Source organism: Drosophila ananassae, chromosome XR (genome assembly GCF_017639315.1).
Source record: "Drosophila ananassae strain 14024-0371.13 chromosome XR, ASM1763931v2, whole genome shotgun sequence".
NCBI lineage: Eukaryota > Metazoa > Arthropoda > Insecta > Diptera > Drosophilidae > Drosophila > Drosophila ananassae.
This window is the reverse complement of record NC_057932.1, coordinates 21,610,385-21,625,810: the sequence shown is the minus strand read 5'-3', so window position 1 is coordinate 21,625,810 and position 15,426 is coordinate 21,610,385. Positions and strand designations below refer to the sequence as shown.

At 50.8% G+C, this 15,426-nt stretch overlaps 1 protein-coding gene across 2 annotated transcripts in view; it reads right to left on the bottom strand.

Moving 5' to 3' along the window:
* Positions 1–1,176: 1,176 nt before the first annotated feature.
* The window catches only part of LOC6501888 (LIM/homeobox protein Lhx1), a 49,480-nt gene continuing 35,230 nt past the window's right edge, over positions 1,177–15,426 (bottom strand). For both annotated transcript variants that reach the window (XM_044717554.1, XM_001966693.4), the window contains exons 4-7: positions 12,912–13,102; positions 12,405–12,623; positions 3,424–3,685; positions 1,177–2,433 (exon numbers count right to left, since the gene is read on the bottom strand). In XM_044717554.1, the coding sequence (XP_044573489.1) occupies positions 2,069–2,433; positions 3,424–3,685; positions 12,405–12,623; positions 12,912–13,094 (1,029 nt within the window). In that variant the 5' untranslated portion in view covers positions 13,095–13,102 and the 3' untranslated portion in view covers positions 1,177–2,068. The remainder of the gene's footprint in view (positions 2,434–3,423; positions 3,686–12,404; positions 12,624–12,911; positions 13,103–15,426) is intronic.

The following is a 15,426-nucleotide window of genomic DNA, read 5'->3' as shown; positions in this document are numbered from 1 at the left end:
TCGCACCTGGTTCCCTCAGACGGCCCACATGTAGTCCGTATTAAAGCATTCACTTCTGAGATGCTGCTGACTGGTTATCTTCGGGCTCTGGTTGTGTTTTGGCCGTAAACCCGCGTGTCTTCGCAGGCGAAATGGTCCGCCCGAGGACCAGAGTTGATGAGTCCGCAGGATCGCGGAAGAGTGCATCGAGGTAGACCCCGTTTCCCCCCAAGCCCAATGGCAAAAGACAGTGCTCTTTGATTTTTTATTTTATGTATATTTTTTCTCATCAAATGTTTTCATTTCCATTTTGTTTGTTGCTCTTGTTCGTCTTGCCCGCCTTCTGTGTTTTGTTTTATTTAGCAATAGGGTTTGTTAACAATTTGTTTTTACGTTTAGGTTTGTATTGATTTCGCACCTCTCTGACCTGTGACCTTGCTACGCTCATCCCCAGCGAACGAACGCTGTCCGCCGGTAACCGCCTCGCCTCGCCTCGCCACGCCTCGCGGTCGCAGGACAGGACACAGGACACATCTCTCGCAGAGGTGTCCTCGTGGTTGTGCTCGCATCGCCTGCACTTACGCATTATGCTAACACTAAATACTTTTTACAATAATCATAATAACTCGTCGGCACGCCTCAATTGAAAACGCAAAGGTGTTAGCTGGGAATTTCTGTACTCGCTTGTTTGGTTTTATTTGTTTTATTCTGCTGCTATATCATTATAATTGGAAATTCATATATTTATGCCCGCGACTCTACGCCGCGAATAAGTTTGTTAGATGTTATCCTTCTCTAGGTTTACATTTAGTTTTAGCATTTAGCATTGGTTGCCACCACATCCTGCTCCTCCTGCTCATCCTGCCTCCTTGCTGTACTACTCCTCTTCCTCATATCCTTTCTTTATCCTTTTGTTTATAATAAATTACGTTTGCTTACCGACTAAGACCACAAAAAAAAAAAAATAGTTTAGTTTAGTTTGCTATGTGTTGTTCTGTGTACGTGGGTGCGCTGCAAGTATGTAGCTCTGCATACGCATGCACATATATATATATATATATCGTGTACATATATGCTGTATATATAGACTTAGGACCTAGGCGAACTACACAAGTACTGTCTAGTTACGTTTATGTTGTTAGACAACGATTACAATACATATCCATATTTATAATTGTAATAATATAAAAAAAATTGTCCGAAAATGCAGGCGAAATAAACAGTTAGAGTTACGAATAAAATGTGCTAATAAAAAAACCTTGCTCCGATCCTGCTGGCCTCCTCGCATCCTGCGACTCCTCTCTCCTCCTCTCTCCCCTCCTTTAGACTACAGATTTTTATTTGCATTTGTATTTATACACTGATACACATAAATAGTTTGCCATTGTTGGTTTTTGTTTCTTTTGTTTGTTTACAAATTACAGACAAGACGTTTACTGGTTTCATTTAATATTTCTTAAACTTTTCTTAAAGACTCTTGTATTTGTTAAAAAAAATTGTTTACTATGTGCAGCGCCCGATTATTTGCTCTTAGTGTTTTTACATTTAGAAGGATGCTTCTTTGTCTATTCTCTGCTTTCTGTTTCTGTTTCTGTTTTAGTTTTTTAATTTACAAATATTTTGGCGCCGAATTGAAATACAAAAAAAAATAGCACAGTAATAATAATAATAATAATAAAGTATAACAAAAACAAAACCAAGCAGCTGGGCGAGATGGCTTGTGGGAGTTGGGAGGTGGGAGCTGGGAGCTGGCAGGGCAGAGCACGACCCGTGGGGTGGGCCTTTCTCTGCGAAGAGAGCGACGAGCCACGAAGAGCGACGGCTAGCTATCTTGCTCCAACATTCCGCCATAAGCAACTGCTCCCCAGTTGGCCAGGGCGTTGGAGCAAGACGGCCGTAGTGCTGGCGAACGTGGGGGCGGCAACTTCTGCTGCTACTCGCCGCTGTTCTCTCGCGAGCGCTCTCTCCGCTCTGCCTCGCTCTCACTCCCGTTCCCGCTGCCGCTCCCGCTCCCGCTCCCACCGAAGCCAAAGCCGAAGCCCCCAAGGTCCTTGAGGAGCAGCAGCCGCGTTGCCAACTGTTTCGTATATTACCAAACGAGCCCTTCATTCTGCATGTTCTGCGGTTCGCTGAAATTCGTCGAGCTCATAAATTCCGGTGAGTTGGTGCGGGGGCCATTTTGTTGTTGTTGCTGCTGCTGGGTCTGGTTCGCCGCTTGTTGCGCATTCTGCGCCACTTGCTGCTGCTGCTGCTGCTGCACGGCCGCCTGTTGCTGCGCCGCTGCAGCGGCCATCAAGTGCTCCGCGCTGGGCGGCGGGGGCGGTGGCGGCGGCGGTCCTACGGCCGACTGCAGCTGCATGGGCGGTCCGCCCGCCTGTCCCAAGAACGTCGACTCCGGCGTCAGGCCGAACTCGTTCACCATCGGAATGGGTCCGCTGTGGTCCATGGGTCCACCTTGGATGTGAAGGATCAAAGCACAGAGAGAAAACTTCAGGTTAGTTTCGGGAATCAATAAATAGAAGGCATCCTGTTCAGCAATCATCACATGAAACGTTGTGTCTCTGTGTGTTTGTGTTGTGGATTAAGTTCATATTGTGTACTCTGTTACTGCTTCATATCGTTACTCGTTCTGATTACTCGTTCTATTGCTCGTTCTGATTACTCGTTCTATTGCTTGTTTTGATTACTCGCTCTACACTCGTTCTGATTACTCGATCTATGTACTCGTACAATAATTGGTTATCGTTCTTGTAGTCCTTTATAGTCATAATAAGTTCAAATTGGAGTCATTTTTATGAAAAAGCTCCAATTGCTCGCTATTTGTTGTAATTCTCTTTCTCGTTCGATTTCACTTCGTATTTCTTGATCTCGAACTCGTTCTCGTATAATAAGGTACGTAATCGATAATTCGATTAAATCAAAATAAAATAAAGAGAAGCAAAACCTATTTGTTTAATTTATCGTTCTATGAATCGTTTTTGGAGGTGTTTAATCAATTTTACTCGTTCTTGTTCTTGGTTTAGTTCGTAACCATCACATAAATGTGGGTCTTTCCTCTCTTTAACACACTGTTTGTGTTCTGGACTTAGTTTATAGTAGGTTACTAATGCTACTGCTTTACTCTGATCTCGTTCTTGCGCTCGAACGAGTAATAACTCGTTATATTTTGTTGTTCGAGTACTCGTTGCTCGCACTTTTCTCGTACTTAGTTAATAAATACAAAATCGATTGAAATTGGAACAAAAAAAGTGTTACGAAGTGCGGTCCCTCCCGAATTCTGAGCAGATCAGATTTATATATGATCGTAGTTAGTATAAATATATATAGCCATATTTTAGGCAGCACAACACGGCGTATGAGTGATCAGAACCCGATATTCAAAGTTAGTAGAGTATTTGGTATGTAAATCTTGCTTAGACTTCTGATCTTTGGAAAAAAGCTCACCTGGCGCATTGAACGGCATGGGTCCTCCGGGGTGGCCGGGGAAGTAGGGGCCGTCGTGCGGGTGGAAGGGTCCGCCGTAGCCGAACTCGAACTTGGCGTCCGCCGCGAAGTAGGGGAATCCGGGTCCGTCGTCCAGGCCGCCGGGCGATAGGTTCATGGGGAAGCCCCGCATCTTACGGGCGCCCCCGAAGAAGGGCGGACGGCCCATGCTGGTGATCTGCTTCATGCGCCGCTCCTTCGACCGCTTGTTCTGGAACCACACCTGGAAGGATATAGCTTGGATGAGTGATGGTGCAGAATATGTAATCAATGCCCCATTAATATATCCGCCCTTTGCATATCGGTTACTGTAACTATGAAGTACTATAACTCCTGTCGCTAGTGTCGTGTAAGAGTATTTCGAGGCAGTGTCTCGAGACCCGGGGATCGGTTTATGGAGGCGCATGTCTAATTGTTGTTGCCGTCCATGGTGCTTGTGGCATTTTTGCATTGATGCTACCGCCACACCGGGCGGCCGTCGCAAAATTAGCCCCATTCCCCATCCCCCCATCTCCACAGACCAGTTCCCCACAATCCAAAGGCCACCATTCACCATTCAGTGTCCACATCGACATCCACCGCCATCCAGCAGATCGGCAGGAACTCAACCTCAAGCCCAATGTCTGGCCAAGCCAAAGTTTCGCAGACTCCGCCGCCGTTGCTGCCATTTTTACGACGTTCTGCTTGCCACAAAAAAAGGAACAAAATCTTTGGGGTTTCTCGGTCCTGGATTGTGGACGGTGGGCCCCTGTTCTGGGCTCTTGGTTTTTAGTTTTCGGCTTTCGGGCTTCAGTGTTTTTTAGCTGATGTTACGGGTGCTCCAGAAGCACCGTGCCCAGCATGCAGAGTTATAAAATAAAAACATATTTCAAAAGTTTTAGTGGCACCTTTCGGACTGCGCAGCCCGATCCTTTGTCTCTCGCGCGCTGTTCCCATCCTTTTTATTATTATTCTGCTGGTTTCTGTTCTGGATTCTGGATTCTGGATACTGGAGTATGGATTCTGCCTCGATACTGGGCTGGCTCTTTTTAATATTCATATCTGGGACGCTCTTTTAATGATCTGCTGCAACTTTTTTGAATTTCTCCTGGTTTTATATATTTTTCTCAATGAAACTTTTTGATTTATGTCTTTGCGCTCCGCTCCGCTTCAGACTCCGTCCATATTTTTGGTGTTTCGGGTCGGAGCCTTGGTTCTTCCGATGCCTGGGCGATGTATTCCGTTTTTGGTGTGCTTTTTGGCAAATAGTTTCCAATGAATTGGGCTTAGATTTCGGTTTTCGGTTTTCGGTTTTTGACCCATTGCAGCTGTTAGCCAATTTAAGCGTGAATTTTAATGACGAGCGCCGTTCTGCAGTTCATTTGAATTTATGAACTCGTCCGGGGCGACGACTAGACGTGCATATTGCTCCACACTCTCGCCACACAAAAGCTCCCATAAGTCCCGACTCCCGGCTCCCGACTCCCGACTCCTGACTCCCGAGCCCTTCACATTTCACATTTATAAACTGACACATTTGGCGGCGCAGCGAATTTCGCTAGAAAAGCCTTTTTCGGGCCTGAGAACCAGCTCGTCGGGCTGGAGCGACGAGCTGGAGGAGTCGTACTGTATATGTGGCTTTGTCGGCAAACAGGATGCACACAAAAGGAAGTAACATGCTGTGCATAGTTGGGTCTCAGGCCCCATCGTCTCAGCCATCAGGCATCGGGGACAGGAACCCGAACCCATGAGCATTTGAACATGTGTCTTGGCCTCCGAACCGAACCGAACCGAATCCAAATCCGAATCTGAATCCGAGAGGATGGCCAAAACGGTTAATGCTCAAGCCCCTGATGTTAGGAACAAATTGCCATTTGCCGTCTAGAGTTCCTCCGGAGCGTGTGACTTTATGACAGTCCTGGGAGATTGTCTAGCGAGGGGCTTCCATGCCGTGCCAGGTATTGAGGTATTGCAGCCAGAACAGAGCCAGGGCGGGGATAGCGCTGGGAAGAGTTATGAAATCGAAAGACAACACATTCGGCAACTTCATTACGCAATCCCATCGATGACGTCGTAAAACTCGGCGGAACAAAACACAAATAAGCCAAACAAAGGGGCCAGAGTGCCTAGAACACGCGGCTAAGCTGCCACCGCATTTCAATTACGCGTAGCGCTGCAACGCAATAAATAAGAGGTGTGTGTGCCCTTCCCCCGGTCCCCCGGTCCCCCGGTCACCCGGCCATCTAACCACCCACCAGTGCAACTAGTACCTCCAGTGAGCCGGAGTGCTCGCCATATTTTTCCATATGCGATATTTGCCTCTGTGGGCCAGGGCCTGCGGTCACATAATTTTTCATTTTCATATGCGCTCCAAACAAAAGAAACAACAATTGTGGCAGGCCAGGGCAGAGCAGGGCAGGGCAGGGCAGGGCAGGGCAGGGCAGGGCAGGGCAGGGCGAACTAAAATATGCATTTACAATAGTTTTGCATTTTTTGCCCGCTCCTGCTGCTGTTGCTGTTTGGTTCCTTCCGCAGTTAGTTTGGATTGGGGATTGGGTTCGTTTCCCATTTCTTTGTGTTTTTTGCTCTGCGGCACATTTCCCCATTGTTTTGTTACGTCCACAAAGAAAAACAGCAACAAATGGCAAATGGTGAATGGCAAATGGTAAATGGTAAATGGTAAATGGCAAATGGAGTGCAACAAAATGTGCTCTTGCTGCGGCAGCAACCCAACAACCCATCAACCCAACAACAAAGAACAAAAATGGCAGAGAAAAATATACAGAAATAAACAAAAAATGCCAATTGCATGTGGGCGTCGTCCCCACACAGCGAGAAAAGGGGCCAGGTCGGACCAGAGGCGGGTGTCTCTGCGATGCCCGACGAGTCCATTATGTAACCAGTCTCGACAAAGCGCTCTGAAGCGCCCTCGAAGACCCCGCAATGACTTCCCCAGATCAAGGAGGCAGTGCCGTACTTGATCCATAATGCCTTGTGCAACGCGCTCCCCCGTGGAGCTCCGTCGGTCCGTCCCTGTGCCCCAATATTTGCACTTTGCAGTAAAACTCTATAGTTTCCAATCAAAATTCCGGCTCCAGCCTGCCAACAAAATCTGTTTCTTTTTGGCAATAAATGTGCGAAAAATATTTTGCTTTGCCTTTGATTTTGTTTCCATATTGTTTTAGGGGATTCGTGTGTGTTTTAAATGCAGTCGAGATTTAGTTTTCGATCAGCGAGAGCGTTCAGGCTATATGTTGTACGATGCTATATGATATATCGAAATCGCATCATTATCGGGGGTCCCCCGCCCCACTCCTGTTTTTGCGCCAAATTGTTGGCAATTTCGAAAAATGTGCGGCTAATATTTTATTTCCGCACTTTGGCCGAAAATCGAGCAGCAGAACACAGCACAGAGCTCCGAAATTTGTTTCCAATTTGGAGCTTTCAACAAATTCTGGACCTGGCCAAGCTCAACCGTAAACAAAGGGGCGGGGTGTTGGGGCCCTCCAAGGGGCCGAGCGGCGGGGAGTGGGACTAAGTTAAACGCGCGGCCAGCAACATTTGAACATTTAGTTAAATTATAGGTTAGACTCTGACATAAAAGGGCAAACAACGTAGCATAATGGGCCGTGGTAGCAATCACAGGGGCTTCCCGAGGGGGCCGGTGGCGTGCGGCAGGAGGGGCAGGAGGGGCAGCCGCATCCCTCACATAACAAAATGATTATTGCAGCCGAGGCCACTGGAAGAAACTGGGAGTCGGCGAGTCGGATGCCCAGGAGTCGACTGGCATGGCCTTTCTCTCAGTGCACAACTGGGAGCTGTGCTTCGGAGGGTTAGGCTAACCACCTGCCCCTGCCCCTGCCCCTCCCACCTCTCACCCCTCACCACCACCACCTGCATTGTGTTGGAAATTATAGCAAATTATGTTAAACGGCAGCGCGTTGGCCTCCCACCTGCCCCTCCCCTTTTCCGGGTTTCTTACTCTTTTGCTGCTCATTTCGCCGATTGGGCGACGACGGGTTCAAAGGGGCGGGATGGGGATGGGGATTGGGACCTGGCTGGGGTTAGGGTCGTGTATAATAATCCCCAATCGGGGCTAAAAGAAGTCGCCTCCTCGGCCAGCAAACACACGAAACTACTCCCCAAATGTGTGTCACGTTTCTGGTTGCCTCTGATTGATATGATTGGGTTTGCGGTGTGATTGGGAGTGGGACTGGGGAATCTGGTGCCTATTCCGACGTCCACTCGGATTCAGTTGCTCGACATTAGCCCTTTGTTTGCCACGATTACGACGGCTACCACTTACCAGTTACCACCGCAGTCTCTGCGCCCGACTCCGGCGGTTTACCATTTCAGTGATGCGCCTCCTTCTCGGTTATTTTGTTAAATTAGTTTGCTGTGATGCGGCAAGATTTGTTTGTTTGTTTGTTTGTTTGGACTGCCTTTTTGTGTGGCTCTATTGTTCGCCGCTTAATTGCCAAAAACAATGGTAGCAAATGAATTTGGCAATAACCATTTTGGGGCTAATCAACGGCGGCATTCAGGCCTAGCTGCCAGGAGTTCCTTGGAAGATCCAAAGCACAATAGTGCTCCCTATTCGGATGGAGATTCTGGCCAAATGTTGATCAAAACAAATCGAGACCCCAACAAATATATGTGCTCTGCGGTTTCTGGCCAGAGTCCGTGGATACCCTGCTCTGATATGGTCATTAACCCATTGAGTTCCACATGACGCGGTAGAAACGCGGAATAATGCCTCCGAAATACCACCGGCGGTGATACGAGCACTTGTCGATGATTTGCATTTATCGAGCGCCGCCTGTCACGCCCTCACAGAAAACAGAAAACCAAAAACCGAAAACCGAAAACTGAAAACAGAAAACAAGGCAGCTATCGATGACTACCGACTTCAATTTGTGTTCCCGAAAACACAGAAGATACATAATTCAGACAGACCCTTTGCGATTTCCCTCCCGGTTGAGGCGTGAATTGGCCTCGAGTAAGAGTTAACAGATAATTAACTTCTTCGCTCCGAGAGATCTGCGTCTGTGTCGGTGGCTCTCAGGTGGTTCTCAGGTGGCTCAGGACGGCTGGGGGTTTTTTCGAGATAGTTTAGTAGGTGTTACTGGAGAGGAGAGCTCCTTGCATGACCCAGCACTTCTCGGAGTTGGCCTTTCGGCAGTGGCCACTGCTCATTCCGTTTGTTTTTCTCGCTCAGGGTTTCGCTTTAGTTGGGTTTTGGTAGCCGGCGCCTCAATCGAAATTAATAGCAAGTTGATGAGTTGTTGAAATTATAATCTCCCCCGCCCCCGTCCCCGTCCCCCTGGGAGAAGGGCCAGGGTACTTGCCGTGTCATGGCGGGGAAGGCGCCCCGAGTCGAAACTACCATTCCATGTTGAAATAAATGCGTTAAATTAGCCGCTCTTGTGGCCCGCTTCCATCGTGAATGGCTCGGTTCCATCGGTGTTCTTTTTGAACTTTCCGGAGCTTGCGGTTCCAGCCGGAGTTGAGTCTGCCTCGGATCCCCAGCCCCCTCCCCCACCCAACTGCAATCAAACAATTTCCGCTCGATTAATAAAGCCCAGCTCAGATCGTTTGACTAATTAGTTGGCCATAAAACAAAAGCCCCAAATCCAAATCGGAATCCGAATCCAAATCCAAGTCAGAGTCAGAGTCAGAGTCCGAGTCAGAGTCAGAGGCTGAGGCTGAAAACGAAAACTCTATACAGCGAGCCCTGAAATTTGTCAACTTCCGAGGCAGCAGACAAAGCGGACGACTCCACAAATGTATTATATATGAAAGTATAAATCTCGGCCCGCCGATCGGAGCGGAGCGGAGCGGAGACAAATGCAAATCACAGGCTGAGCTGCTCTCGAATATGTTTCTGTTGACAAATAAACGCCTCTGCACGGCGGCGACAGCACTTGACAAATGTCCGGCTCGCATCCGCATCTGTCGCTGTATCTGTATCTGTATCTGCGCTTGTCTCTCAGTATCTCTGTATCTGGGCATCTCCGACGGGTATGGGTATGGGTATGGGTATCCAAAGGCTGGCGCCAAGCTCAGCGCATGCCACATTAAAATTTGTTTGTTGCCGCTCGCGCTCCGTCGGCCGTGTGATTTCGTTTATTTGTTTATAATTTTTCAAAGCTTAAATGGAGCGCGGCGCGAGTCGAGCTTGAGCTTGAACCCGGGCCCCCGAGGAAAGTGGAGCAGGTTGAATCTGGCCAGAAACTGTCTCGGCCACTTCCCGGGCGACAATCGCGGCCATAACTCTTCGGAGGCATTCCGCTCTTAATGACAGACCGGAGAAGTGCTCGATAGCCGCTTCCCCGCCCAGCAGGCCCTTGAGAAGCGATCGGTTTAGGCCCTGCTCTGGTAGTTATCTTGTTTAGATAGGCCTGACGGTCCCCGGTCCTCTTACATCTCCCGCCCATCGATTCCCTAATTTTTCATAGCTTTATGGGCCCTGCCTGGGAATGGGAATGGGTCGCGGAGGCTTTCTCAGGTGCGCCAGAGCTACTAATTCGGTGGCTTATGGGGTAATAGGAGGTGGACTAGCATGTGGAACCTACATTGAGCGAAAAGCAGGGCTGGCTGTCGGCTCCTGTCCGCGAGTTCACCGCTTTTGTGTCAAAGTTCACGCAGGAAAGAGACGAACCTATCGGGCGCCCAACGAGGGCCGAACTTCTGTCCCGCAGAGCGACCCCCTGGCCCCTACCCACCGCCCACCGCCGCCGGCCCCCCGGCCGTGTGTCGGCAAAAGTTCTTAAGAACTTCTTTGTGTCATGCCCCCAGGTTTGTGCCTGTGGCTGCTGCTGCCGTGCCGGGCCGGGCTGTTGTTGTAAAATTTATTATAAAACTCACAGCGGGCGGGCGCCCAAGCACCCAAGCAGGCGGAGGAGAGAGAGAATGGAGGCGGGAAAGAAGAGCCGGGCGGGGGTACAGATGGGGTACAAATTTTCTCGTTGACATCTCCAGAGGGGCAGGGACTCGGGCACAGGCAGGCGATACTCCCCTCCCACCTTGCCAGCTCGCCATCCTACCATCCTACCATCTTGATGAGCTGACGAACTGGGCGCTTTGATGGGGATCGGGTTACTCAAAGCGACTTCCACGGAAATCAGCTGGAAGCTGACTACGTCTATGCTCGTATCGGGCCGCGGACACACGATACCCTTGATATTGGGGCAACCAGAACCAAAAAACCAACAGCGAGGATGGGAATGGAAGGGGAGCGGGTTGAGAGTGCAGCCCTAATGAAGATGCAAATGCATCGGCGAGTGACAGCTCCCTTTCCAGAGCAGATTAAGATTTGTTGGTGCCTCGCCACTTCAGCCAGCCCCGGCTGACTGGCTGGCTGGCATTTGTCACTTTCGTTTAGCTCTGAAAAGGGACCGATCCCGAAGAGGTGTTGATTGTGTCACACTTGTCGCCTCAAAGAGCGCCCAGCCCCGCAGTCCGCAGTCCGCAGTCCACACGAAAAGACCAAATCGACAAGAAACGAATGCCGCCTAAATATCCTTTAACTGTAACCAATGACACTTCAAAGAGCCCGAGGTCCGCAATCCAAAAACCAGAACCAGACCGAATCGCAGCGACCTGCGCCCCTCCTGAGCGGTATGGGAATATCGAGGTGAGTGCTCAAGTGGGCACTAATACCCGAAAAACAATGGGCCGGACAGCTGGGAGAGGGGAGCGGAAAATTCGAGTCAGTTGCCCTAATGATCTTGTTGCGGTCAGGAGGACGCGATCCAGATCGAGGGCATATGTTAGGGATATCCCTGACAGGTCTCGGCAGAAAGAACATCTGTGCAGCGGTGGGAACGGCAGGAACGGCAGGAGAAGGAGCAGAAGGATTCGAGGGCCGAGCTGGGCGTGGCCTAGGTAAGAGATCTGTCAGCACAGAATTATGATGGAGAGGTGATGGCTCAGTTTCAAACCACTGTCCACTGAATGGAAACGTTTTCACACCCCACCGCTTATCCGAATGCCATTACCCAGAAAGCCACGTCGGCGCACTTCAAAGCGGCACCTGCTCAAGTTCCAATTAGTTTTCTGCTCCGGAGTGCAGCCACTTCCTCAATTAATCGAGGCCCGACTATAATCCGGCCTGGCCTGGGCCACTAGGGCTGCTTAACATATAGCCGCGATTCGCTCAATTTGTGGCCGGGCCGCTTTTCTAATCCCATTACCAGCCGGCGAGCACGTAATCTTCTGCTTTCCCGTAATCACGGCCTTGCATGTTGGCCGGCATTTCCACTCGCCAGTCCATGTTCTTGGCGCTGCCAGGACGCATCCGAGGCGCGCTGGCCTCTGCTGATTTTTGCCGATTTTAGTCTCGGTTTCGGCGCAGTGAACTTCCGTTTTAAATGCTCTGGGGGCTGCCACGCCCATGCGGCGACTCTGTCCGCCCTCGTTTCGACATTAATTTTATTTTTTATTGTATTTGCTTTGGTTTGTTGTTTTTACTTTTATTGGCCGCGCAATGAAGCGTTGCAAGGCGGCGGCAGTAACGTTGAAAAATCGCGTCCGACTATTTTTTATGATTTTGGAGGGAGGTGGAGCGGCGGACGAGCGGCGGAGGGGCGGCGGAGGAGAGGCGGAGTGGCCGGCGGTGACCGCGTTTGCCTTAGTTTTAACATTTCCCAGTCAAAGCGCGGCTAATTTATGCCTTTTTTATGCTGATGAAACACAGACGGCTCCAGACCGCTCCACTCCACTTAATGCTCAAAGCCCGCGACTCGACTCGGCGGTTCATCTCCAAGAAGACGGAGTGAAGAAGCCGCAACACAAAGTCGCCCATCGGGGAAACAAGCTCGAACATAGTTCGGAGGAACCAACCCGACTCTCTCAGATCTACTTAAGATCGAGGTCTATTGCGACAAAAACTACCCAAGTGCTTGGATCCAACTCGATGTCTTCCCCATCCAAACACCCTCGCACTCCGCCCGAACACTCACCTGTATGACGCGCATCGGCAGGCCCGTCTCTTTGGCCAGTTGCTCCCTGATGTGGCGTGTCGGCTTCGGCGTCTGATTGAAGGCCGTCTTGAGCACCTCCAGCTGCTTGGCCTTGATGGTGGTGCGCGGACCGCGCCGCTTCGATCCGTTGGCATCGTCGGGACTTTTGTTCTCCGCCTGGGAATCGCCGCGTCCATCCGGATCGCCGTCCAAGGAGCCCTGCGTGAAAAAATGGAGGTTATACGCATATGTTTGAATGCCGAATGCCGAAAGCCGAGTGCCGAATGCCGGGCCTCATAATCATTTGCCAATCATTAATCAAAGCGGAGGAGGGGGAGACCCCAACAAAGCCACCTCGCCGGGCCATCAGCAGGGCGGAGAGATGCAAGTGTCGAGGTATGTACTCCTCGCCCCATTCATTACTTGGCCAAAAAGGCAAACGAGCCAGCGGTCCAGCGATCCAGCGATCCAGCGAGCTAATGACTAGCGCTTCCAGTTCGATCTTACCTGATCGGAGTCGTCATGGGTATTTTTGCTATCGGTGCTCATGCTTTGTACTGATATATCCGACGTGCCCAGGGGTCCGCCCGCCGAGTCGGGTCCGTTCGGGCCCAGTACGCCCAGGCCGAGGGCCGTGGCCCGCAAGTGCGGCGGATCGTCGTCGTCGTCGTCCTCGCTCGCCGAGCCCATTAATGAATCTGTAAAATCAGTTGAGTGAGTGAGATTTCCGTGAACAAATTGCCGCGGAGGGGAGGGCACCCATTGAGAGGCACTTAAAATACAATTGCAATAAATAATATTTGTGCAGGGCTAAGCCCGAAACGACGCTTCAGCCCGGGATGGGGAGGGGGACTATGAATGGGAATGGAGTTGGCAGTGGGAGTGGAAGTGGGTCCTGACTAAGATTGGGTTTATTGTGCCGACTGCTGACTGCTGACTGGCTGGGTCACGTGTCGCCATTTCATGGTCTAAGTAGCTGCTTCTGGTTGTGGGTTATTATTCCCCCGACTGGTGTTCGGGTCACGTGTCAACTGCAGTCGTTGCTCGCCGATTTCAGTATAAGTTGATTAACCCGGGGACTTTATCTCTGGAGCAACCAAGCAGCCAAGCAGCCAAGCAGCCGAGCAGACTTGAGCTCCGGGCCATGCAAAATGCTGACACGCGCTCCACTTTTCAGCTCTGAGCTTGGGAGATAAGAGGAAAACGACCGAACACGGGCAGCGCTGAAACGTGTCACTCAAAATCAGCGATTTCTACACCCGGAAAAACACAGGGGGCGGGACTTATTTAAACTGCATTAAGAACTCGTTCCCCCAGCGTTTTCTCCCAGTGCGGGCTGTGCCGAATCGAAAATCTCGGCGGAACTCCTCGGGGAGCACCTGACAGAAAGACAGACACACACTTGCGCCGAGCGTTCAAATCGAATCAGTCCCCGGGGACAGTTGCCAGAAATAAATTACACTTTATTATGCATAATCTAATCCGCACCAGATGCAGCCCCGCGGACCAGATCCCTGGGACTCAGCCCGCGTCTGAGTCTGAGTCTGAGTCTGAAGCGGAGTCTGATTCACAGCCAGTCTCATCTGGCACCTGTCACATCGACTGACTACAGAGAAAATCTGGCCGGACGAGGAAGAGCTTAACGCGATCCGAGCCTGGTCCGGGCTTCTGAGATGATGGGATGAGTGGAGATGATGCCGAGGCAGCTGCTCGAGAGCAGCTCTCCAGGAACAAAGCCTGAAGATGCGCGGCTGGCTGTCCACGGGGGGTAGCATTCGAATTAGATGGATGCAAGCTAGCCAGCTAGCCAGCTAGCTGGATAGCAGGGAAAGGAGCAGCCGACTGATGAGATTCAGTTTTTACGCATCGTAATTGGGATGACGTGTTTCTTGTGGATTAGAAAAGCGAAGAGTCTTCACCCGAGGAGCGCCTGGGGCCTGGGATGAGAAGTTCAGGCCCATAAACTAAAACCGAATCCCTTCTCTGAAAGACTTCCCGCCATCTGGTGTTCCCAGGCGCACCTAACCCATATCAGCCTCAGCCTTGCGAGGCCAACCCACGAGATCTTATCCGTTCGAGTGTTTTCGTTCAGTCGAGCGTCGCGTAGTGGTCGAGTGTCGCAGGAACAGAGTTCCGCGTCCTGGGAGTCCTTGAACAATTGACCCGCAGCCGGGAGGAGGGGGCCGGAGGACTTCGAGTGTTTACCAGCATCGCTTACCCAATGATCGGAGGGGGAGGGCCGGCGGTTTAAAGTCCGAAACCACCCGAACGGCCTTCGGAAGCGAGGCTTCCATATGGGCGCTTTAAGTTGTTGTAAACACATGTTAATAAACACGCCGAAGGTACCGCCACCCCTCGGTCGCCACCCCTTGCCAAGGACGGGAGGGTTGTCAGTACCAGCAACAGCAACAGCAACAGCAACAACGACCTACTCGAGCATCACTCAAATTAACTTTGAAAACCATTCAGGAACACTTCATTTGATTGCTGGCAAAGAAAGGAGGAATTGAGGAAACCCTCCCTTGAATACCACCACCCCCGCCCACCCAACCACCCAACCACCCAGCCACCCAGCCACCCATCGCCCCCCGGGCGGTTGTTGTTTGTAATTGTTGTTGTAGCAATAGCAATTATGCCATTGAAGCAACCCCCGCCGCAGCCATAAAAGTTCAAACACTCATTTCGCGCTTAGAAAAATATTTCCAGTAACCTCGTGGCCTTCTGAACATGCCCCTGCTCCCGTCCTGCTCCTGCTGCTGCTGCTGCCTCTTGCGTCCTGACCCTGTCCCATCTGTTTGTCCTGGACAAACACTCGCATCCGCACTCGCATCCGCAGCATCCGAGGCAGGAGCAAGCCAAACAAGTGCACAGGCGGACGGCGATGAGGAGTGAGAGTGGGAGTGGGAAGGACACAAGATCCTTGAGAGCTGACAGTCGAGCAAACAGAAGGACAGGCACATAAATAAACAACTGGCGCCTGGTGGCATGAATCCATCATTGTGCCAGTCCCCTGCGTCGCACA